The 26,135-nt window shown below is 41.5% G+C and overlaps 1 protein-coding gene across 6 annotated transcripts; it reads right to left on the bottom strand.

Annotated features, from left to right (window-relative positions):
- Window positions 1-444: 444 nt before the first annotated feature.
- Window positions 445-23,336, bottom strand: ago4 (argonaute RISC component 4). Of its 6 annotated transcripts, none has more exons than XM_067612510.1 (19): window positions 23,124-23,336; window positions 16,009-16,180; window positions 15,768-15,888; window positions 14,093-14,274; window positions 13,245-13,381; window positions 12,393-12,527; window positions 11,496-11,583; window positions 11,239-11,386; window positions 11,000-11,119; window positions 10,598-10,759; window positions 8,262-8,410; window positions 7,522-7,706; window positions 7,226-7,385; window positions 6,680-6,860; window positions 5,670-5,813; window positions 5,188-5,322; window positions 4,987-5,088; window positions 4,054-4,253; window positions 445-3,238 (listed from the first exon to the last, which is right to left on the bottom strand). In XM_067612510.1, exons 1-19 carry the CDS (start codon window positions 23,140-23,142, stop codon window positions 3,130-3,132), a joined length of 2,649 nt encoding a protein of 882 aa, XP_067468611.1. In that variant the 5' UTR covers window positions 23,143-23,336; the 3' UTR covers window positions 445-3,129. The 6 variants fall into 6 exon arrangements, with proteins under 6 accessions (XP_067468611.1, XP_067468612.1, XP_067468615.1 ...); XM_067612511.1 differs by having other exon boundaries at window positions 6,689-6,860; XM_067612514.1 differs by having other exon boundaries at window positions 8,262-8,395; window positions 10,631-10,759.
- Window positions 23,337-26,135: the final 2,799 nt, after the last annotated feature.

Below are 26,135 nucleotides of genomic sequence, written 5' to 3'. Positions count from 1 at the left end.
ATGCACATTCCCACTGATTGATACGAGCAAATGAAATAAACAAAAACAAAAAAAAAACTTAAAAAAATAAAAAGTACAGAGACACGATAGCGAGAGTAGACCAACAACCACAATGAGTAGAATTATAGCTTTGTTTTTCCACATTTGAAAACTGGAACTGGGTTAATATTGCTTTGCAATGTCATGTTACAAACAAAGGGGGGGGGGTGTGATCATTTATCTGACTGGAGTTTCATGATCAAATATAAGATTTAAAAACATCAAATCGTTCCCACCCCCGTTAGAGATGCCAGATGAATATTTCAATCACAGCCCAGTTGGCTTGGTGAGACTAGTGCACGTGATCTGCCCCCTTTTAAAACGAGGAGTGAAACTTATTGCATGCAATGCCTGGACAACACCCTCCCAAACCCCCCCTCTACCCCCACCCCCCACCCTCCCCCTTCCCCCACGAGCCCTGCTGCCTTCTCCACTTCCTGCCTCTCTGCTCTCGGCCAACGCCCACGCCTTCAACAGGCAGGTGCTCAAACTCATTCATAGTAAACCTGCTGCTTTACGGGTGGTTTATTACAAAAGGGTTTTCACTGAGCTGTCCCCCCCTGATGAGGCGTGCACGTCGACTGTTTCTCCGAACCCTCCCTTCCTATCATTATTCAATCACAACACCAGGGGGCGCCACTTGTTGCAACTGCCACCACAGCACATCCCGGTGATGTTACTACAGTGTCCATGGTAACAGCTTGCTGAGTGTTTGTATGCGGGGGGTCCCAGGGCAGTGCTTATGCTTATTGTCAATTCATTTAATCCAGTGTTAAAAATGCATAAAAATATGAAAACACTGTTAAATAGTAGAGACTTTAAGATGGGTATACTTCAAATACACACAGAGTAATAGAAACCATTTTTTAAAAAGTCTAAAAATTCAACTCATTGCCTATCGCAAACCGTTTTTTTAAACAAATCCCTTAATCTAGGTTCACTCTGATTACAATCCCTGATTGTCTCCATCTATCTGATCAAAAAAACCAACTGATACCAGCTGAGTGATGCACAGCGGTAGATCTGTTTCACCAGTCGGGAGTGCTACACAATACCTCGAATCTCCCTCTAACCTTTACTCGAAATCAGAACCTACAGAGGAAGCATGAATTCATCCATCCTAGGGGGCTTAAGTCTTCTCACCGTTAGCCAAAATGCTACAAAAAAACTCCAACCCAAAGCTCTACCCCTTTTAACCTGCAGCTCAACAACTGAAGTCTATTCCTGAATTCGCACTAGTAACTATATAACTGGCTTTGCTGCCAACCTTTAAAATTTCATCACAATAGTAACAACATTGACAACAACAATAACAACAACAACATCAATGGTAAACTACTAATTCTAAACAACAGGTTTTTTTTTTTTTAAGATAACCACAAAACATCTTATATTAAACTTTTACAAATCTGCTTTGTTGATTCGTTATGTATAAATGCATAAAGGTAAGAGAGATTGAGAGTGCCCTCTGTTGCTTGCCTAGCGTCCCGGGTCAGTGCAATGAATTGGCCACTATTAGCAAAGGAGACCTCAAAAGACTACGTTGGTTTCCGGCCCGTGAAACTACCTAACAAAGAAAAAAAAAAAAAAAAAAAAAAAAAGGAAAAGCAACGTTCAACAGTGTTCTCATATAATCTTTCAGATAATCAGGTCCAAAGAAAAATAAGATTCTGCTTTTCACACAGAAAGCGAGGCGGATAAGACCAAACTCTTGTGTTTAATGCCGTCAAGCCGTTCAACAGGTCCCAATGCTGAGCCAGTCACAGGCCAGACCACGGTTACTACTGCTACACAGTCAGACCTGGCTACGCTCACTACTTGAAATGGATTAAGTTACTTCCTGGGATTCGATGATCTTTTGAAGCGCAAAGAAACAGCTGGCTCCCAACGGTACGAATCCCACTACGACCTTAAAAATGTTACTTAAATCATTTCAATTAATGAAGCGACCCAGGACTGCTACAAATACCCACACCGGCCCTCTGTGAGGCCTGTTTTAAGTCATATGTCTCAAAGTTGCTCTATAGATGTAAATATATGTTTATATGTACTGTATGTGTGAATATAAAAACAACAAATCTGAGGAATTTACAGCAGTTATCTCCTTGATTTCCCTTTACAATTCAGTGGCCTGCCATGAAACACACACATGCACGCACAAACACACACTCACAAACAGCAGTACATGTACGTATATACAGAGATGCACACACACTTACACGCATACAGACTTGCGTAATCGTTGCCAAGATGGGAGGAAAGTAGTAATGGGCATGGACACCCAGATCACCTCGCTTGTAAAAGACCGTGAAGGAGAAAAAGTTAAAACACACGCTCATAAAAAGGAAAAAATATATATATCATTCTCAAAAGGTCGACTCCCCTCCGTCTCTTCATGTAGAGTTCCCTCCCCGCCACCCGATAAACCCAAGACCTTGTGACAGATTTTGCCCCAAAAGGGCGTTGAGGTAAAAGTAGATAAGAGTCCTGCTTAGCTGGGAGAGCTAAAGAGCTGCGCTGACACAGACTGTGCCAATCCACTCCCTTGCTCAGTGTATCTTAAAAACACAAGAGTGCAGACATTCAAATAGAAAAAACAAAAACAAACACAAAATAATGGCTCAACTTGTAGTATGTGTGTATGGTTTGTTTTTGTTTTTTCGTTGTTGGTTTTTTTTTTTTGTTTTTTTGTTTTTTTTCTTCTGTGCATTGGAAACCCCTCGGGGGGGGGGGGGGGGGGGGGGTTTCGCAGTGCTGGATTGCTGGTTAGAACAACGGCTCGATTGGGAACGCTGGTTGTTGGAGCTTGTTCCGTGAAATAAAAGCTGCTGGACATCGGGACACAGCAGATTCCCCTGTCCAAGAGCCGCTTTGGTGCAGATTCAGAAAATGTAGAGTGAGTTATGAAGAGAAAGAGACAGACTACAAAGAGAGAAAGATATGGGAGAAGAAGAAAGAGAGAGAGAAAGAGAAAGAGAGAGAGAGAGAGAGAGAGAGACTGGCAAATAAAAAGATTTAAAAAAAAAAAAAAAAAAAAAAAAAAAAGACAGGAGGGAGTCCGCGGGTGGACTGGCTGACGTGCTCGCTAGCTCAGGCGAAGTACATGGTGTGCTGGGTATCATAATGGATCTGAACTGCCTTGGCCAACGCCTGGGGGTCCCGGCCGTTACTCTGGCCCGACACATGGCTGCCTTCAGCGCTGTAAGACAGAGATAGGGAGGGATTTAATTTGACTTTTTCCAGGAATTGTGTTAGCGCAACAAAAACACAGGAAATACAGGGATGGAAATAAGAAGCAGGAGCTGGTAGGTAAGTAGGTACGTGGCTTTCTGTCCAGTCTTTATATTGATCGCGGTGAGTAAATCATGTTTTAAAGCAAAGGTTACATTCTTTGCAGAGACAATAAAGACAAGAGGATGTAAAAATGACACACAAGTCTGCTTTAAAGATACATTTTAGAAAGTCAAATTATGTGTCTTTGAGGAACGTTGCTACAAGTACAAGCCCTGCCCTGAAGACTTGAGGTTCCTTGCAGTGCGATTGTACCTCTCTGAAGCACATGTAATGTTTTAGCAGTCAAAACTTAAATATTATAACTAATTCTTAAGTTTAAAGGAAGCCAGTGAGGAGAGGCTTAAACAGGTAGAAGCTTGGATCTATATTTTAAACACCTAGTCTCTGGCCCTGCAGTAAACGCCTCGTATCAACAGCAAAACAGCCACAAGTTACCAAAGTTGCAACAATATCAGCAGCAGAGTTGCATGTCCTGCAGTCACAAGAACAGTCACAGTATGTGACGCATAACTGAAGGCGAGCCAAAATTAGAAATGATACCAAAATTGGTCTTGTGGTAAAACCATAATTATCTTCTCAGTGTAGGCGTTTTAAATGCTGTTAAACATTGCACAGATGAATTAACCCTCTAAAGTTTAATCTAACTCAGACACAGTCACATCTGAGCTAATTCATCTCTTTCTAGAGCTGGAAACAAAGAGATACGCAGGTCCGCCTCACCTGTCATGGTCTTTGTCCACCAGGTGGTAGCGGGCGCGGAAAGCCACTAGTCTGGCGTAGTAGGCCGGTGCTGGGATGGAGACGGAGCGCGTGCAGCGGACGTAGGTGTGGCACAGCTGGTAGGTGAGGAGCTGCAGCTCATCGGCCGTGAAACAGTTGTCGTCCCACAGGACGTGGTAATGGGAGGGACGGCTGGTTCCCTGAGGGCGGATGGGACGTAACATGTAAGACATCAGTGCTGCATGGATAATGTCATTTAATATGTTAACGTCACAGTTCTTTTGCACTGAGATTGTGATAAAAGTGCATTATTTGGCATAGAAAAACCGTCTTTTTCTTTTCCAGAACTGGACCCACCACTGTGATTCTTCTCAGATAAATGCCTGTACACACTGTGCAGCATCAAACTAGGAAGCGAGTGAGCCAAAAGAGCAGTTCGTAGTGACTGCTGCGATGTGCCTGTCTGAGGCCATGTTTTACTGCTATGTTTTATATTTACAAGGGATCAGTGTTTCATACTTTAACGATTGTGAGTAATGTATTACTTTGAATTTCAGCCAAACGATGTGATGGGTCAAAGAAGCATCCCAATCATGCAGTTTATTCTCATTAAGCATCATAACTCTTATGGTAACTGCAGAGCTAAACAGCCGTACCTTTGGGGACATTTTTCACTGCAATTATAGGTTTTAACCATAAGTTTGTATTTCATTTAAATGTGCTGAATCTATACTCCATTTCAAAGCTAAAAAAGAATGAATCTGAATGAGACCAGTTTTATTCTTGTTGTTGAATTTGTCATCATTTTGGTAATGTACCTGTTGTGTGAGAGCTGATTTTTTTTTTTTTTTTAAATCAAATTGAAACATTTAATTTGTCGCACAGCTTTTGTGAAAATCTGTAAACCTCAGTGTGTGAGCTCCTAACCCTCACCTGGATCCCAGCATGGCTGCACAGGTAGAAGTCGAACTCGGACGGATGTGTGATGGTGCTGTCCACCGTGGTGCCAGCTGGGACGTTACCGCTCTTCCCGACCTGCAGGGGGCGACAGACAGGTAAGACTCTGTGTTAAAAAAAACAAAACAGAAACCTGAACAATATCACAACATTACGGCAGCGTGAACTTCTACTGACCCTCTCAGCTTTATCGGAGCAGAAGAGACGAGTGTGGTGGCGTTTCTGAACGACGATGTAGGTAATGCCCGGCCTGTAATCCTCCTCCAGACTGATACATGCCTTCCTGATTGCGATCAGCTCCGGCCATGCGACCTGAAATTACATAAAAAGACACCCACACATGAAAGGCATCTTATACAACATTTGTTCTAAATATGTTGTTTAATTGTTAAATAATTGATAAGTTTATTAGGTGAACCACTGACGTGTTTCTGTAGCCGTTTTCTAATGGAATTGTTTATCATAAAATAAGAGAAATAACATTTATTAGACATATTACACAAAAAAAAAGTGCATCTATGACTAGTGGAAGCCACGTGAAGGCAAGTCTTGAAAAAAATATAAATCTCCATTCCAAAATACCACAAATATGGCAGGAAAAAGCTGAACAGAGAAGCAAATAGTTGGCTAAACTTTGCAAAACACTGCCAATGTCTCACCTGCTTCATCTGTCCCTCCGACACGCCGCCACGGTAATAGATGATGCGCGTGGGCTTGAAGCGTGTGGACTTGTAGAACTGGATGAGCAGCTCCCGCACCATGTTGGTCAGGTCTTGAATGACCTCCTGGCTAAAGAGCTGCTCCTGGAGAGACAATAAAATAAAAAATAGGATTTAGACTCAAATAACAAGGAGAAAACTGTTAACAACTAGAAATACACCAACCAGTCAAGTTGCAGTTTACATACATGTCTGTCCAGACTCATAATATTTACAGTGAAGACTTTGAAGCAATTTAATAAAAAAGGTATTTAAGTGTATTTTCCTTGTATGTGTTCACATTCTTGGCCAGTAAAGTTGATTCTGATAGAGCACAAAGTTGTAGCTATGACAGTAAACGATGCTTCAGATACCGATGTTGCTGCAAAGAAGCTACAGATTCTAAAACATGGATGCTTCACACACAAACATCTTCAACTCATCAGCACAGAATATCTTTAAAATCAGCACGGTTTCAAGATGTGCACCAAATTTTGTGTCATCAATTCAGTATCCGACCAAATGTGAAATATGGTTACAATCTCCCCTTCTGTTCCTGAGTTACTGCGTTGAATAATGGCCAGAAAACTGTTTTTTTGCAGAACATTATGATGTCACAGTGAAGTTGACCTTCAGCCTTTTGGATATAAAAATGTCATCACTTCATCATTTTAATCCTATTAGACCTTGACCTTTGACCACCAAATTATAAATCATTTCATCCTTGAGTCCAAGTGGACGTTTGTGCCAAATTTGAAGAAATTCACTCAAGGCGTTACTGAGATATCGCGTTCACGAGAGAATGAGACAAACAGACGGACAGCCTGAAAACATAACGCCTCCGGCCTTGGTTATCAGCGGCGCGGAGGCATAAAAAGACTTTGATAAGAGAGATGGAGTGAGTCCATAAAACATGTAACTTACATACAACTTACTGATAGAAATAATTGAATAACTTATGTTTGACGTACAGAAGTTACCTGGGACATGTCTTGTCGAGACGTCTGGACTCTCACTGTGGCGCAGTAACGGCTGGGGTGGCCGTCCATGCTGCCCACCACCGCCGCGATGGACGGCTTCTTCCCGTCACCTGCTGGAGGATGTGTGACATCAGCGCCCAGGAAGATGACGGGCTGCTGGAACACAGAGGGCCTGAACCGAGCGAGGACCAACAAAAGAAAGAAAAGAGAGAAAGATTTTGCATCGCAGGTCTTGTACATCGTATTTCATATTTAATTCCAAGACCAAAAACAGCACTACAATGAACAAAATGTAAGAAAAGATGCAAATATCATTATACTAAGTTATAAAACAGACAATATTATACCTAAAGATCCTCTGAGTTTAAGCTCCAGACAAAGCAAATGACAAGAACTGCAAAAACCATCTCATATTGCTCTGTATCATATGACTATTTGTATTCAGAAAGCATCTAACCAAGCTACAACACTCAAAGCCAAAAAAGCATTCCAGCCTCCCATCTGGACTCAAACGAGGAAACTGTATTTCATGCTGACCTCTGATGAGGCACTAGGACGTTGTTGATGCCTCCCAGCTTGGCGTTGATCTTGAGGCAGAGGTTGGAGAGGGTCTGCGGGGACGTCTTCACTACATTCTTCACTTGGACGCATTGGGTGGCCATGCCGAGGAGGGTGTCTCCCACCCGCTTCACCTCGGCTGTGGAGGAGAAGACAGAGGTCACGAAAATGAATATCACAAAAATACTTAACCTCTAGAGTCCAATAATTAAGTTTAAATCCCTTTTCCTTTGTTCTATCCTCATCTTAAAAAGCTGAAATCATGAATTTCTTACCATAGACGGGTGTTTTGCCAGGCAGGATGACCACAATCAGCTGCAGACCTACATAAGACATCTTGAGGTGTTTGAACATGGGCTCCACACTGTCTGCACCTTGGGCGTATTTACAGAAACATGGCTGGCCCTGAATGGGCATCCCAGCATCCTTTGAGATCTTTCGCAGTTGGTCAGTGAAGCTCCTATCAAAAAAAAAAAAAACATTACAAGCTCATCAGAAATCAGAGACCATTTAAAAATATTTGATAAAACAAGGCGGATAAGCCTGGAATATCTTGGAATCTATCTTATAGTGGCCTTTTATGCTGCCCCTCAGTTCAGCTTCTGTCTGAAACAGGCTATTTTTTTCCTGATTGGACCTGTGGTCTTCTGCAGTAGTAGGATTTCACTTCTTTTTATTGTTCTTTATGCGAAACGGAAACTTCTCAAATACATCTGTACATGTTCATGTCCAAATCTGATAAGAAATATGCAAGTGGATGACGCAAACAACCCAATCTGATCCCATCACGAGGAGGACATAGAGGTAACTTTGCAAACGAAGCATTCAGAGAACTTTGACCATGTTTAACATAGACATCCAACACCATAACAGTATAAATATAAATAAAAATCAGAAAAAGTAGAAGATCTACACATCCCTGCTATGTTACTTTTCCTTGTCCGGCACATTTCTGAAACAAGTCTTATCCTGAAGCCACAGCGCAACATGAAAAAGTTTTCAGTCTGTGACTCACTTGAGCAGGTCCTCTCGACACTGTTTCTGCGGAGCGAAGCAAGCCACAGCCCAGACCTTGATCTCGATGCCAGCGTAGAACTGCTTCCCTCTCATGTCCCACACGCCCTGATTGGGCGTGGCCACGGTTTTATTCTGCGGAGAGAGTCCCTACTCTCTTAGTCAACCCCCCGATTGGATGAGCCAATACAAAAGGTATTACAGCGCAAAATACATACTTTCATTTTCCTTCCATATACAGACAAACATGATGCATTAATAGCCCACCCAGCTGTACACAGATGTTTACAGCTGAACAGACACTGTACATTGTTAGACTTGATTATTCTACACACATTTAAACCAGTTTTACTGTATTATGATTTTGCTGTGATGCATTAATGCTGCAAAGAGTGCACTGTGAAGCTTGTTTGGAAGAGACAGACTATAAGAGATAAATTACTTTTTTTTTCCTGACATCATGAACAGCAGACAAAAGTACTGTATCTATTCAAAGAGATATCATTAGGTGAGTGGCCCCTACTTGAAGTGTGGTTTTGAATACAATTTCAAAGGGCAGTGGCTTTCAATTAAGTTAACAAGATTCGCCAAAGGCCATTAAGAGCTTTTCCAAAACAAGTGACCACAATGACCTTCTTGAGAGCAGCGTGCCAGGAAAAGTTCAGAACTTCTCCACCTCTTTCCAAGATCAGCCACAAAAATCTTTAATTTAGGTTTCTGATTTAAAGTGTCTAGTAAATTATTACAGGTTGCTGTCAGGAATATAAAAAAAAAAAAAACATCAATTACAGTGCATGTTACAGAGGAAACAGACTGTTGCTTTTCCCCGTTTCAAATGTTGTGCATAGAGTCGCTTCATCTTTATTTCTGAGAATACTTTGATGCAACAGTATGTCAACAAACATCAGTGTGAAATGGAAAAAGCAGTCAGTCTACATTTAAGAGCATTTAACTGGAAGCCGATTGGACTCGATATCCCAGCAGGCAATAGGCCAAGCCATTCAGAGAGAGTGTAGTGTGATAGGATCTTAGGTAAATTAACCAATATATAGTTCAGGGCAGCCAATAGAGGGATTTACGCCTGGCTTTGGCACCTGAGAGGCATTTTTCAAGCAGCAATCTGCTTTACAACAGTGAAAGGACAACTGTAAATAAAAAAAGGGGAAAACTGTCCAAAAACACTAAACCAGTTTCCCCACAGGGATCATTAACGTTTCATCTCATCTAGACAGAAATCGTTGAACGCTGCCTCTAGATTGGCAGCTTGTTGTAGTATTTATATCGACCTTTTCATTTACAGTTGGGAGAGAAACTCTTAATTCACACTCCACGGGCTTTAAAACAGTAATGAATCTTTTAAAGCGATTGCACATTAATGCCGGGTGACTGCGAGTCTTATCGTCTTCCTGTTGGCAGCACATCCGTTTTTTTCCCCCTCTTACACACAATCCTCGAATCCCAATTCAGCCTCTCACACCTCACAACCGAGCTGTGATGTAGGTGTCAAAGGTCTGTACTGTTGTTTTTTTAAAAATATATATTATATTTACATCTGTCTTTTGCATGTATTATCTAATCTTCTTAGTTCTTTCCATATTACGGCTATAGTCGCCTTAATGGCTGATTTGAGATTCAGTGGGTGAATCTCAGCAGTCCACGATGATTATCCCCTTATCTCCTTCCCTCCACTTCCACAGACACTGGTGAATGCAAAAGGTTAATCTCCAAGCCCTTGTCTATAAGCATTATGATATTTACATACTTAAAAGCTGTTTCAGTGGAGGGAAAAAAAGAGTATTTGAAATGATAAGATATGCACGTTTAAGAGACTGCTGAGATGCACCAAAGGATTATAAACACAGGGATAGTTCAGGGTCTGCTCGAATCAAAATCTGGTCTGAATTAATTAATTTAAAAAGTTAAATATGCAATTTTTATACCTAATAACTTTTATTCTAATGATTATTTTCATTATCGATTCATATCAGATGTCTTGTTTTGACCAATCAAGTCTAAAATTCACATCTGAGAAGCTGCAACCAGCAAATGTTTCGCATTTTTCCTTTAAAAAAATTACTAAAATGATTACTCAATTATCAAAATAGTTGATTAATTTTCTGTCAATCTACTGATCGACTACATCGTTTCAATCAGCAGCCCCTTTATTTATTTCAATGGCTCCAAATCAATCAAAATGTCAATCAATTATCATCAAAAACCAGATTGTCTCATTCTTCTGCAAACCTGGAACGACCCCCGATGTCCCACCATTCACTCTGATGCCCCCCCGCCCTCCACCACCCCCCCTGTGCGTTGTAGCCCCTGCTCAGTACTCACCCTGCCACAGTCCCTCCCTGTGTCTGTACTCACCCGGCCCCCATACTGTAGCATGGGTGCTGGGAGGACACGCCCCGTCACCTCCGTCATGTCATTGTGCACCACAATGCCAAATTCCTTCAGGTAAGGGTCCGGCCCCCCGACCATGCTGTTGCTTTTGACCTTGGTTACAAAAATAAAAGAAAAACGGGAGAAAGATTAGGAATTGATGATGGATGTAGGAGAACAAAACAGGATCTTAGAAGTTTCTCATATTCAGCGTTTACAGGAGTCACTGAGATCAAACGCAGTGACTCCGGCTGAAAAACTACAGATAGCTGGAGAAAAATAAACCGAATGCCAGCTGCTGCTCCGGTTGCTGGTCTCACTCCCACCCCGAGAGGGGAAACAAACATCACTCACCAGTCTGCTGATCTCTTCTTGTCTGTCGGGGGCCGAGCGTGCCGTAGCTTTGATCATGGTGGATGTCTGGTTGTCTGTTAGTTTCTTGATACAGCGCTGGCCTGCTACTATGTTACACACCTACGAGGAAATACGTGTCATTAATTAAACAAAAAGACACCGAGATAAGAGGAACAACAGCAGGGAAAAGGTCGCCATTGGTGATGGAAGACTAATTATGATATTTAACTATTTCTCACCTCCAAGGGAAGGTAGGTGTGCTTCTGTTCCTGTCCTACTTGCAGACAGGGTAAATGTGGATACTTGAGCTGCAGATTGTACTTCTGCTTGAAATACTGAGCTACTGTGCACTCCATGGCTTGGCCGTTCTCAAGCTGTAACGGGAACCTGTGAATGAAAAAAAAACGTGGGCGACAGAAATCCACATCAGTAAAAGTATGTAAAACAAAAACAAAAACAAAAAAATTACAGGAAGGGTAATATATGACTAACTTACGTTTGGTGACTGGCAGGTCGGCGGGTGACGTTGCACACACGATATTTTCTCTTCATCTGGCCGCAGTGTGTGACCTCAACTTTCAAGCCTGTTAAAAAACACACAAGAAGAAGAAGAAAAAAAAAAGATGGTTACACAATGTGAAGGAGTATTTTTTAGATCTTTCGACTGTGCTGGCTCGGAATCGCAGCGTGTTGTTCCTCTGCAGGCGTCTTGAGGCAATAAGGAAGATACATACTGACAGCGAGGCTAACTGCATACAGCTCTCTGCAGTTTCTCTTTAGATATTTGTCACAATACAGCTTATAAAACAAACCAAAAAGGGAGAATGGGGAGAGAGAGTTGACAAGTGTCTGGCACAGAAAATATGCAGCTGAAATTCCACACGGTCCAAGTATCTGATTCAGAATTACAAGAAATCTGAAAAATGTCAGTTACTCCCTGCGAGGTTATTTGGCGACTCTTTGTGTAGTTAAGTGAAGAAGAACAGAAACCAGATTTGCTTGAAATTTTTTTTAAAAAAGCGTTAAAAATATTTCTGTGATGAATAAAAACTGTTTTGTTGAGGAAGATCCGATGTGAATGCTTGTGTGATGGGACATATTTCTGCCTACGGTAGTTTCTGTTCAAAAGGCAGAAACACACACACACACACACACACACACACAAGGTGTTTCATCACTGTTGCAGGTTAAGCAGTGCGTGTGTGTGTGTTTAGTGATACAGCATGTGTGGGTGTGTAGTTTCTTTAGTTCTTACACCCTGCTTAAAAACAAACATTCCCACACCCTACATGTAATCTCTCTAAACAGTGGGACATAGAAGGTAGTGTATATAACGTCTATTAAAACTGGTCATTCAAAGCCATTTCGTAGTCGTCAAAATATATTTGCTTACCTCTTATTTCCTTAGTGAATTTGACACGCTGCGAGTCCGTCAGCGGTTTGGTTTGTTCGTTGATGTTCTGTATATCTAGCACCTCGCACATGAACTCTATCACAGGCTGAGCACGGTAGAAAGCGGTGGCCGACACTGTGGGGATAGAAGAGAGACATTATCCGTCAAATCCACCGGAAAAACTATTAATGCATGACATATCACGATAAGAGTCTGGCCGAAACTAGAAGAGGGGAGAGGGAATGTAGCGCTGATGTATACAGAGGCTTAAAGGTGACTTAAAGCACCTTCTTGCCGCCATATTGGAGGTCCTCATAGCTACAAACTGCTGGCTTTCTTTTTAAAAGTTTGACTTGGTCTCCTAAATATAACTGAGTGGATTCAAGCAAACATGAAGCGAACCATCACAGTCCTGATAACACATTAGGACCCGTATTTATATGAAAACAAGAACTTCTCATGAACCAGGACAGTTAGTGATTTGGTCTGGGTGTTAAGTTGACCTCCAAACTATCCCCTAACTGTTCACATATATAGGAACTGGTTTTAGTGCTAAAATTAATTAATTAAAAAGCCAATTAATCGTTAGATAATCAACAGAAAATTAATGGCCAACTATTTTGATAACTGATAAATCGTTTTGAGTCACTTTTGGAGGGAAGCTTCTTAAATGTGAATATTTTATCCTCACAGTCAGTTAACACCTATATGAGCCATATACAATATACAACATGTACATTCAGAGACATATTATCGACGACTCTACTAAAAGAACAGTTTAATTATTATTCAAATCTCTGACACACACACACACACAAAGCTCCGGCGGGATCAGCTCCACTCAGGTCTTACCATCGATGTTGAGCATCATGTTCCACATGGCAGGACGGACGGACTGATGGAAACCAAACCACACCTCCCTCCCTCCGCCCAGAGGATGGTAATAGCCCTCCGGAGGGGAGAAAAACGAACGCCCCACTGGAGTGTACCTGTGTACGCAAAACACAAAAACATCAGTCAGTGACAGAATCAATCGACAACGAATCAAACCACCTCAAAAGATTATTTTTCAATAAGCAACCAGAGTAAGATTCAAACTGGTCTCCAGTTGTTGGGTTCAAAGTTAAGACTTTGATGGACACTTACATGAAAGATAACTATAGCTCAAAGCATTTTTTAACCACCTTAAGAGACAAATCAGCATTTCAGGGTGTTAAATTAAGCAAATGCACCTGAAAATGTTCATTTAATTATCTGTGTTTCAAGAAATAATCTTGTAATTAGTCTATACCCACACAAAGCTACTGATACCAAAAGAACAGGGTCAGGGTTTAACAAAGTGTTATTGATTCATAACGTAGTGGTTTCACAAGTTTAGTGTCATTTGATGTCACATCCAAATCGAAGTCAGCAGTTTTAAAAAAATCAAAAAACGCAGCTCTCTTTGGTTCAGTGGTCACCGTGTTGTGTTACAAAAAGCTGCTGTTAGGGAATCGATTCTATGAAAACGTATCCGTAGCGAGGCACTAAACACATCCATTATAGAGTGTAATATGATTTGATCAGGAAGACACAAGACAGCAGGAAATTAAGAAATACAGACAAATAAAAAGATGAAAAGCAATAACCCCGACACAGATGTGAAAATTATGTGGGTGGTGCGTTTGAGAAGAGGCAGACGGGGGAAGGAATATCGGTACCTCATGGAAGGCAGATGCCGCGTGATGACATCCAGAGCCTGAACGGAGTCCTCGGGGACCTCGTTAAGGTGACCCGATAGGGCTTCCAGCAGCATCTGGAGACTGACCACGGACACCCACTGCAAGGACACCTTGAACGTCTGATCCTTCCCCTCGCCAGGCAGGGTCACCTCCAGATCCACCTGCAGGAGGACGAAGAGAGAGAGAGAGCGAGAGGGACGAGTGATGAGTGGAGGGAAAAAAGATTGAAGAGCAGGTGACAGAGAGAGATAGGCAGTGAACACTCAAGGGCAGAGATAGTGAAAGACGAGAGCGACACAAAAAACACCTTCAAACGCCCCCGTGAGTCAGTTTGTCGTTAACAAAAGTTGTCATTAAAAACATTTCATCAGTACACGAACACAGAAGAAAACAAAGAGAAAACATATCTGCTTCAGTCTTTATGAAGAAAACATTTACATCAATCGTTTTTTAATGTTACGATTAAGGGTTTTGGCAAGCACGCAGGGGTTTTTAATCATTTGACATCCAATCCATCATGTTTACATCTGTGATCTGCTCTGTGCCAACTAAACTAAAAACATCTTTCCACTGTTAAAAACAAAAAAAAAGAAAATCTGTCAAGTTTGTGTGTCAGTTCAGACTCAACGAGCAAAGGGTTTGTTTGTTTTGTACAAACATCCAATCATCCAGACAGAAATGATACTTTGTAATGACACTATGCATAGTTTTGTTGATGCAGTAACCAAACTATATGAATATATTTGCAAATGAAAACAGTTTATAATCAATAATTGATATTTTTAGATGTATATCCCCAGAATGATGTACTATGAGTCTAGTGTTCAGAGGAAATCTCGAACTGAAGTTAAGGAAGCCATGTTTTGTATTACTTGCAAATGATATTTCCACGATTTGCTATTTTATTGAAATAATGTAATTTTTTTCCTTCCATTTGTGAATTGATGTAAACTCAATATCCTGAGCAATTACTTCTGGATCTATTATAGTTAATCAGATGATTGTGATTAGCTGTGATAGGAGGAAGGAGTCTAGTCTAGACTGTACTGGAGCATCAGCACAGTCTCTGATGTTTGTTTTGTTTTGTTTGTGAGAATAAAAATCAGACAAATAAAGGCAACGGCATCGGCTGCAGCGTTGTGACTCGGACTGTTTCACATGTCAAGTCGAAGAAGCGGAGCCTCGTTAAGGTGACGCAGTTTAAAAAGAAGTTTAAAACAAAAAACTACGACACCCAGGATGCAAATTAAGTTTTAGTTACGGGTCGTATTAATAGAATATAAAAAGATCTAATCGATGTCTGGTGGGGATCTCGCTTAAGAGGTTTCACCAGAAATGCCAGCAGTGGTATCTCATTTTCTGTCCAGATTTTCCAAATTGATCTGGAATTCGAGGCGGCAACCATCCACTTACAAACCCACAAACATGGAGTCTGCCAGCTCAGCCTAATCCACTAAACCATTTCACATGCATGCCTCCTTCCTCCTAAAATATGAACAAACCGCTGCGTTGATGCTCTTAAATGCCAACCACATCTCGCTTTATGGAGCCTTAGAGTTACTTCGATTTTTTTTCCTAAACATGACAAGACACTCAAACGCGTCTGCGTACGTGCTCACGGACACAGAGGTCGAGTGTTTTTCGAGATACCGACCCTGTCTCTCCCGATCGGCAGTGGGTGCGCTGTGTACATGTTCCTCTTCCCGTCGTAGCCGGGCTGTCGGTCTCCGAAGATCTGCATCTTGAAGTGCCGCACCATGGTGTCCACCACCTCCCTAAAAACGACAGAGACGACAGGGGCGGTGAGTCACAAACACGCTCGAAGCGATAGTATAATCCTTCAACCACAAATATCATTTAGAGTCCGTCCAAACTTAAAATGTCGGCGGGTTTACCTGTTGACCCTCCGCGGCCGTTTCTCAGGCTTGATGTCGATATCATAGTGATAGACATCAATCTTGGGAATCTGCACCTGGAAGTGGTTGGCGAGGAGCCGGATGGGTTTCCCCACAGTGCCGAGGCCGGGACGCCGCGGAGGCTGAAACAGAGAGGTAGGGGCGGGCGGGCCTGGAGAGGAGAGAGCAGAGAGAACAGTGAGTGCTTTGCAATGTCGTCATATCACAACAGTTACTTATTGATTCTCCACAGGGGAGTCATTCATTAGCATTTATCTTATGGGCTTTTATGGATATTGCAAATCAATATGTGAGAACTTTGGTAAGAATATCTAACTTTCTTCATATTAGAGAGTGAATTCATACATTTCGTAGTTTCCACGTGTCACTGCGGCTGAATTCACTAGTAGTCTTGTAAGAAAAACAATCATTCTGCCTTCAAAACTAGTAAAGCTTCAAACAAAAACATGCGAGCGTTTAATTTGAATGCATTGAACAAAGGTGGCGACTGTGAGATCCTGTGCGTTTATCTTCCCGTTAAACGCCAAATTCGAAGGATGAATGCGCGCGGCGTAACGCCAAGCTCGTTGCAAACTATCTCATCAGTGACACCTGCTTGAATGCACTGAAATGGCCTCACAGAACCCACGGCTGCACACACAAACACGGTTTGATTGATCCGTAACTCTGGCCCCTGACCTACATGGGTCAACAAGAGGCCGGCGAAACAATGACCTCCAATTATCCTTCGGCCCGCCCCCCACCCACCACCCACCCCCCAGCTCCACCCAGACACACAAGGGCGCCCACCCCACACGCCGAGACAAAGACCCAGCTCCTCTCAGACAGACAGCAGCAGGGCCATATGGAGGGGTGCCACGCAGAGTCTGGGATTACCGTTACATACAGTACACGCCACACTCACACTCACACACACTCATACATACAGGACTCCTACATGCAACCCACCTAACTCAGGTACCACTTGAGTCTTACATTGTAGCATAAAAAACACTGCAGGCAAAGGAGGAGCACAATGTCCACAATGCTTTAGTCATCAGTTAAAAACAGCACGTACGTTTAATTAAGACCGCAGGCCTCTTTTAGCTACAGCCAACCTGATAATGACTCATCCGTCTCACACAGCAATACTACTCATTTACATTAACATGGAACGAAGGTGATGTCTGCTCTAAGCGACATTAATAAAAATAATAATAATAATAGAGTGTTGGTGGTATTGAAGGAGGTTGGAGGAGGCGGCGTAATGCTTTTGTCAACTGACAGCTAAGGGACCGCGGGGGTCCTCCTGAACTCCATGCACCCACACGCTCCAGTTAGCAAGTGAAGCGCGAGAGCACGGACAATCGGGACCCTCCCCATCGCTTCCTGAAAACACGCTTCCCCAACATGAACTCATCGAGCCCCGGTCCCCATATCACCTCCCCCCCCCTTTGCTCCCAACGACCCAACTCCTCCTCCTTCTCCTCCTCCTCAATCCTACAAAACAAACCATGAGCTTGATTTAAACATCATTCAGCTTTTTTTCTAAATGATTTTGTTTATGACACGGTCTTAAATAAATAAGAGACTATTGGTTGCACGTCTGATCTTCCTTGTCACGACTTGGATTAAAATCATTTGGTGACTCACTCTACTTTGTCCTACTGGCCTTGTTACTGATGGCAACAAAAGGCACCAAATGTTCTACACTATGCTGCAAACTGGCAAGCTCCACGCCGTGTGTGTGTGTATGTGTGTGTGTGTATACCTCTCGCTTTATGTGTCACAAAAGGCGATAAAGCGTTTCAAGTGTATTGAAATTCAGTCGTAATTTAAGTGCATTCGTTTACACTTTTTTTTTTAGCGCCGTGTGCAGAAAGCTTTACATGCAGGAAAGTGTGTTTAGAACATTTTGTGCACAATGGGGGTAAATTACTACACAGTTAAGTCAACACCTCTTTGATATAAGCTTAAAAATAAACACGTTTGACCAAAGTTAAAAAAGGTAGGAGGGCTATTGTTTTGTGTGTGACATTGTACGTTGGTTTCTATTTTTTTCTTGGTCACCGGGCGAACGGACAAACACCACAGCGAGGGTTTTAGTCTGTGTGCATGAAGCACAGCGAGGTCTTCCTCTTCCACTTTCACCAAAAGCAGAGTGGTACCTATATTTAGCCTCCTCAGCTGCCACACTACCACACTTAGAAATTTGTGTGAGAGTATCAGCATGAAATGCCTGAACACATCCTTCCGCCACATGAAGTCTACTTATCGCCGTCAGTACTGCCGCCAACGACCACAACAACCATTTCTTTTGTGTTTTTTTTAATTAAAAGAGTCTTACTGGTAACGTTCAATTGTTTTGTGTCTGTTTTTATGTCTTTAATGTGTGAGTTTAAATCATGGGCGCTGACAAAAACTGCGCAGATGAGAAAAACAACAGACAGAGATCACAGATTGAGATAATATCAAAACATTAGATACAAAAAAAAGAAAAACCCAACAGAATGCATGAGTAGGAACTAGAATAACACTTGGGGTAAATGTCAGGCCAGCTCAGTAATCTGTACGGCTTCTGCAAAGAGAAAAACAAACCAACTTGGCCTACATTCATGCAAATGAGGATATTTTAGTGGACATAACGTGTCACAGGGAAAAGGTGTGTCAAGTACATGACAGCAGGTGAGAGTATATCAATCTGATCTTCATAAATAAAAGGTTTGAGGCTCATTTAATTTGTTTCTGTTTTCCAAAGTATTATTATTGTTCTTAACAGAGTATTTTAATCAATTAAATTTTTCCTGCACAGATATACTTAAATAATAACGAAGGGGGGGAGGGGTAATCATAAAGGAACGATGATGACAATGGCAAACAGTCTCTCTGTGAGTGTTTAAATAAATTACTGTGTGGAATCAGGGGAGGGGGAAAAGAAGGGAAAAAAGATTTGAACAGGCAAGCAGCCATAAAAAAAAATCTAATATGAGAAAATTAATGAGAAACATCATATGACATCCGGACGATCCAACATCACGGAGTACCACTTCATCAAGAATGGAAGCTACAAATGCGAAGTAATAGGCTATAGCACGTCCATCAACAAGACAGTCTTTTAAATGACTTGTATCAATGCAAGTGTCTTTAAAATGCCTGTAAATCTAATGAACGTGTATATTTCAGTGCTCATTAATCAATTGTGTCGATCGCATTTTAACACATTCCATAAAAAAAGGAGGCTGTTCATGCGTTTTTTTAAAGAAACACTGGGATTGACAAACTGAACTAAAAAGTCACTTGTGTCTGACGGAATAACTTTTAAAAATGTTTTTGGATAAAAATAGATGTCGCACAAAGAGACCCTGCAGACTTGTTAAAGGTGCTACTTAAGCCTCGATTTAAAAACAACCCCATCAAGCGAGCTTCCTCCATAATTTTATGCTTCGGCTCCAAGTGAGACGGAGCTGCATCTACTTTTGAGTCACAGAGGAAGTGAAGTTAGCTTTTCCTGGCGTAGAAAATGACAGATGCACTGGAGGGAAGGGAAAAAAGAAAAGTCTTTCTGCTCTTTATGTAGCAATGTGTATGTGCATCTTTCATCTCGGATCCCGATTGACCACTAACATGTGCAAAAAAGAGCAACATCACACAGGACTAAGATTACCACGCTGAGTTTTTCTCTTCACTAATCTGATGTTTAAAACCCATTAGATTATACTCATATTTGTTACTCGTACACTGCAGAGCCTACTAATGTTATGCGTGTCCCTGGTAACCGCGGTGTGATCGAGCAGAGAGACAGCTGGGCTTAAAGCTAAGCGTGAGGATGATGGCTCGGCCTGGTGATGAGTCAGAGACTAACAGTACTGAGCAGGGAGCGCACTGACGCCCACACCTGCAAATCACCTGGATTAAAAAAAAAAAAAAAAAGTACTACACTGGACTGCGGAAACAACAAAAGTACTGCAAAACGCTTCCTGGTCATCCACATGATGGAAACGTCTGCTTCTTAAGAGCGGACAAGGGTGCACTTTATTTTTAACCGGTGAGTTCATGTGCAATGCTAAGCAAATATGGTTTTGTGTTGCGTTAGTTGCTAAAATTTCACCACTGGAGTGCCTGCAGTACATGTTACTAGGCTACAATCAGCCAATGGATGCATATCCTGACTACCAGTACAGATGTTTACTGAAATAACACACACACATACACACACACACACACACACACACCGATCATTAATCATTCTAAAACTTTAACAACAACAAATGAAGCCGTTTCACTTGTTTTCCTCTAGACTTTTGCTTTTTTGGCCCTGTCCTTGTACATTTATGAAGTGGAGTCATATAACTCAAAATCATCATGGATTTCTTGCTTACTTTAAAACATTTTCAACTCGAGTAGGGCTCCTTTTTTCGCTCGAGTCACACCAGCCACAGCAAATCGTCGTCCATTCGCTTCTGTTTACATCTTTCCAGTGTATGCATCTGCGCCAACCTTCAAGCTTGTATCTGATTAAACCACCTGCTTTACAAAACACACTCCCAAGTTTCCACTAAGTCATTACACGCAGCTTTTGGGGCCCTATCCTAAAGAATTCCTGCTACACTAAAGAAAAGGCCGAAGAGTGTTTCTGAGAAAAAAAAATCCTCCCAACAACTGAACCAGAAGAGGCTCTATTGTTGAGCCATAGCATGACAGGACATCCAGCTGTGGCGCAACCTCGCAAACAAGCCAATGTCACATCATCTCACTTCCTAATACAACTATAACAACAAGCATTTTTCTAGTTATATACATTTCTGATCTCAAAATACCAACAATGTGATGATTACACAAATACATACGGAATATAAAAAATGCAATATGGAGACAAAATTCTCCAGATATTGTTGGTAACTGTCAATTAAAAAGCACCATTGTTGAATTACTCTGCTGGTGCTGCTTGGCTGCAGAATGAAGGAAAATAGTCACTTAATACAACAGCTGAATTAGAAAATTAGCATTTTAATTGCATCAAAATAAGTACTTTTAAAAGCTTAAACCTGCAGTGCAAAGCTTTTGTCCTCCCTTTTTTTGGCAGTGAGAGTAAATAGTGGTTACCGGGATGTAACTACAGTTCTGTGAGTACATGCAAAAACGGTGGATTCATTTGTTTTGAGCGTCACAACCCCTGTGAAATGACTCGTTTTCGAATTTGATCCGTTTGGTACGATAACATTTGGAAAGTCGTGTAGAGCCGCATGATTAAATTATTTTATCCCTCAAGTTAGCAGAGGGCTAAACCGGAAGTTAGCCAGCTCTGCTCTGGTACGCATGCTCTATAGACGCCCCTCAAATCTGGCAAACCAATCATTGCTGGTTGAGTTAAAAAATGCATCGCTACCTGTGCGCCAGTACGGGAATGTCACCACAGACACCAGATTAAAAAATTCAGAGATTTACAAGGCGGTGATTGGCTTAATCAGTATTCTTTGAACTCATTTGGCAAAGGTTTGAATGTAACAGACTCAAGCTTTCACTTGTTTTGTAACCTTTTTTTTTTTGTTTTTAAACAAAGACTCACTAAAAAAAAGCACCTTTAAACCAATATGGGGCTGTTGGATGCAAAACCTATAATACTGCAACACAAGTTATTATTATTAAAGTGCATAAATCATAACTGTGGCAGGCAAATCTTGATCTATGCTCCACTTAGAAAGATAAACAATCATTAAATCCCAGTCCTCTCTCAAAATGCAGCTGGAAATGATTTAATTTCATTGTGGATAAAAAACCTTTGTGGCTTGCGTGTGACAATGAGGCTGCCAGGGATCACACACACACACACACCTGTGGATAGCTGCACAATAGTGTTGTCTCCAAACATTCCCTAGGACCTTCACACAGCACCCTGCATCTGTTTAACATTTTCCTCCTTAAAATAAATAACACACCTAGGTTTTTCCTAATGCCACCAGCTGCCTTTAAGAGCTGTGGGCGATGTGTGTGGACATTCAGCAAGTCAACAAAAATAAAACCATAAAAGAAAGGTGGTTTGTTCTCCCTCCCTCCCTTACCTAAAGGCGCATTTCACAAACAAAAAAGAGCAACAGTTTGTAAGGAAAAATGGGAGGTAAACACGTTATTTTGCAGCTCGAGCCAACAAAAAAAACCCAAAAAACTAAGTGTTCAGGTGTGTGGCTACCTTTACCCCTGCATGCTTTGTCATTAGATCCATAAGTACCTTTGTTATCACATAGGAGATAAAATAATATGGAGCTGGCCTGCAGATGTGATCGATTAAAGCGCCATCCAGCCCTGCTGTGCTCTCACGGGCGCATGGCTGCAGCCCGAGGAGAGGCGCGTAAAGCGGTGACAAGACCCGCATAACAGTAGTCAATTAGGGGCTCACTAAAAAAAAAACACGCACGTACGCTCACTTAACGCCAGTAACATGTGTTTTTATTGGCATTCATGTTGTTTTTCCGATCCATCGCTGTCATTTCGGACGGGGGCAGCCCGAAGAAACGCGTTGTTCCCCCCCTCCTCCCCACCCCCCCACTGCCGATGGCGATTCAAATTTAAACGGTTTAAAAAGCAGGAAGACGGTTTAATAAATGTGGGATTTTTTGCCAAATTTCGACGGTATTGTTTGTTCTCGTTACGGAAACACGGTGGTTGGTTTTTTTATAGCCATAGGAGAAACAGACCGTGAACAAACATCAACGTAAACACACCACCACGACGCGGAAGGAAAGGGAAGGAGGAAGGAAGGTCCTGATAGTTAAATCCCCACTCACACAATACCAACCCTCGACACGACGAGCTGTGCGCGCTACGGATAAATAAAACCGCGCGGACATAACTGAATAAAACGATTAAAAAACACCCCCGTTTCTCGTTCGGGCGCGAAACGTGGCTCCCCCCTCGATGTAAATAATGTCACACACGTATATACACACGGACACCACGGGCTGGGCCTCGGTTTGTTTTCCCCGTCAGCGCGTCGAGGCCTCGCTGCAGCCGCGGCCCCCAGTGAAGCGACGCATTTGCGCACACGCTCCCGACACACGGCTGGCTCTCTCCGCTCCTCACTCGTCTCTCTCAAAAAAAAAATGTCTCTTATTTCTTACCGGGTCCGAGCGCTTCCATGGCCGAGGCCTCTCTCTCCGTCTCTGTCCCGGCCTGGCGGCTCCGTACCGACGCTGAAATTGGGGGCGGTATCGCGAAGCTTAAAGTGGCTAATTTAAGAAAAGGGAATATAGATAAATGCGTGGATGACGGCTGACTGGACTGACTGACCTGAGCTACTGCTGCTGCTGGTTCTGGGGATTTGTAAGTGCGCATGCGCCAGGGGGAAGCCGTGGAGCGCGTTGTGCGCATGCGTAATTTGGTGTACCGCACTGGCAGATCAAACTTTAATGAGAGGATAGTAACAGTGGCGTAATATTTAGAGCTGCAACGATTAGTCGATCCATCGATTAGTTGATCTACAGAAAATTCACTGCCAAATATTTTGATAATTGATTAATCCTTAATTGATTTAACTTTTTTTTAAGAAAAAATGCTGAAATTCTCTGGATACAGCCCCTAAAATGTGAATGTTTTTATGGTTTCTTTAAACCTGTGACAGTAAACTGAATATCTTTGGGTTGTGGGCAGTTGTTCGGGACAATACAAGACATTTTAGGTTGCCTCTCAGGCTTTGGAAAACAGTGATAGACGTTTTTCACCATTTTCTAACATTTTAAAGACTAAACGACTTTTTAATTAATTGAGAACATAATCAACAGATTAGTTTATAATGAAAATAATCGTTAGTTGCAGCCCTTGTAAAATTGGTCATGAATAGTATTCAGTTCCTTTGCTTAAAGATCCCCTCAAGACATGTTTTAAGACATTTAAAACAAATTGTTATTAACCTCTTACCAGGCACCCCCATTTTGGTGCGCAAGCCTGAAAATAATGAACCCAAAATAAGAAGGGTACTGTTCTTCAATCCTTTTGATTACAGACATAAGCCTGGTCTCATTTAAAATATAACTCCCATGGGTAGGAGTGTCTTTTAACAGGTTAAAATGTTCCCTCATGGAAAACTCCAGAATCTATGAATACACAATTATTTTTCATTTCAAAAGTTTAACTGCTGGACACAAGATGTCTCCTACCTCACTGAAAAGTCTGATCTCAGTGTATGTGCACTGGAGGCTTCAAGTGTCCACATCACACTTGTGTAAGTTGCATTTCGGACCACAGTTAGCTCCAAACTAATTGTGATGTCACAAATCATTCTTGTAGGTACATGTCTCAAAATTTAAGGTGAGCATACAGATACATTCTCCCTCCAGCAGATGAAAGTGAAAACAGCCTTCTAGCGTCAAACTCTGCACAGTGAAGCTCAAACATCCAACTGGAGTTGGAACATATTTTTGAGCAGAAAGGGACTGTAAGTAAAAGTATTAATACAGCAGTGTAGAAATACTCCATTACAAGCACAAGTCCTGCATTCAAAATCAAAATTCAAAATTGAAAGTACTGAAATATTATCAGCAAAATGGTCTTAAAGTCAAAATAATGCAGAATAATTGTCCCTGTGAGTGTTTCATTGTTTTCTATTGCCTATTATATTACAGACATCATGAATAAACATATAAGATAAGAAAATATCATTACATGGGAATGTAAATACACACAATTTACGTAACCAAGAGCAGCTGGAAGAAAAGTGAAGAAATTAGATTTTCTGCAGAAAGTTTACTGTATGTGTGAAAGTTCAGTGTTAGTTTCATGTTATTATCCTTTCTGAAATCCTTTGTGTGTCTGTGACAATCGTCAGACAAATAAAACAACAATAAATGACATTACAGTTAAAGACAGACATTAAACAGCATAGTGCTCCATAGTATCAGGCCACATATTGCCCCAACACAACATCACCAGCCATCAAAAAATCGAGTACAACTAAATGTAAGTGGCACAACTTTCATATCACATGTTGAAAGATTTGAAACGGCAGAATAATTGAAATAAGTTGAAGGTGAAGCATGCAGTTCAAATGGAAGTGTTGAAAGAAGTTTAAGTTGAAGCACTGAAAGCAGATGAACTCTCAGTTTAAGAATAAGATATTAAAAAGCAGTAGCCAGTTGTCACCTGTGTCAGAGGATGCAGTTTGCTCGGTTGTCATGGATTAATGGATGAATCTGTTGACATGCAAGCTGTATACTGTTATAATCTCATCCATAACACCTCTACATGACTCATCCATGTTGGCGAAAATGTTAAGCATGACTTCACTTCTTCACAAACTTCATTCTTGATCTTGGAAATAGTAGTTAGATAAAATCATCTCAACTCACGGTCCACTTACCAGCCTTTTCTGAAGCTGTCTACCATATCAACATATTTTTGAGTGCATCGTGAGACGGGTAGGGTAGAATATGTGGAAAACATAGCCTATACATATGTGAATGTTAGACAATGGAAAGATCATATATGTGCACATACAGAAAGTGCCTGTTTCTGTAAAAATACTGTGATTCGATAATATTCACATCCCATATACTGTACAACTTAATCTTTTCTCTATTGTCATAAACATGTATGGAGGTAGCACATGTAGATACACACAAATGAAGATGCACAGACCTCTAAAAGGGGATTTCAGCCACCCATATTCTGTCTGCTTCTGCATTGTGATTAAACAACAGGTTCAAGATTTTTCAAGTCTGTCTTAAAACAACAGTCAGGTGCTCAAATGAACATTGACATATGTTTTCCCTGTCATAATCATAACTCCTGCTCATACTGGCCATTAAAAGATCCTTTCATAATGCACTTACAATATAAATGATGGGGGACAAAATCCACAGTCTTCCTTCTGTACACAATATTTAATAGTTTATCTGAAGCTAATATGAAGCTTCAGCTGTCCAAATTAGTCAAAATCAAGTAGATGTCTTTCAACATTACAGTCTTTTTAGTGCCAAAGTCCCTCTTTTTGTTGCTATACTTTCACTGCAGCTCAACAGGGAAATACTGTCTGAGGAAACACAAAGAGGGAATTTGATGCTACAAAATGACTGTAAATGTGGCAGATATCCACTTGATATGACTGACTCAGACTGCTGAAGCCTCATATAAGCTTC

Source organism: Thunnus thynnus, chromosome 15 (genome assembly GCF_963924715.1).
Source record: "Thunnus thynnus chromosome 15, fThuThy2.1, whole genome shotgun sequence".
NCBI lineage: Eukaryota > Metazoa > Chordata > Actinopteri > Scombriformes > Scombridae > Thunnus > Thunnus thynnus.
This window is presented reverse-complemented; position numbering and strand designations above follow the sequence as displayed.

Excerpts from the sequence above, each read along its gene's own strand:
- ago4 (XM_067612510.1), bottom strand. Across the intron at positions 5,323-5,669 it reads CGGAGGGACAGATGAAGCAG|GTCGCATGGCCGGAGCTGAT; the intron begins GTGAGACATTGG and ends ATGTAATTTCAG. Across the intron at positions 3,239-4,053 it reads GTGGACAAAGACCATGACAG|CGCTGAAGGCAGCCATGTGT; the intron begins GTGAGGCGGACC and ends TCTGTCTTACAG.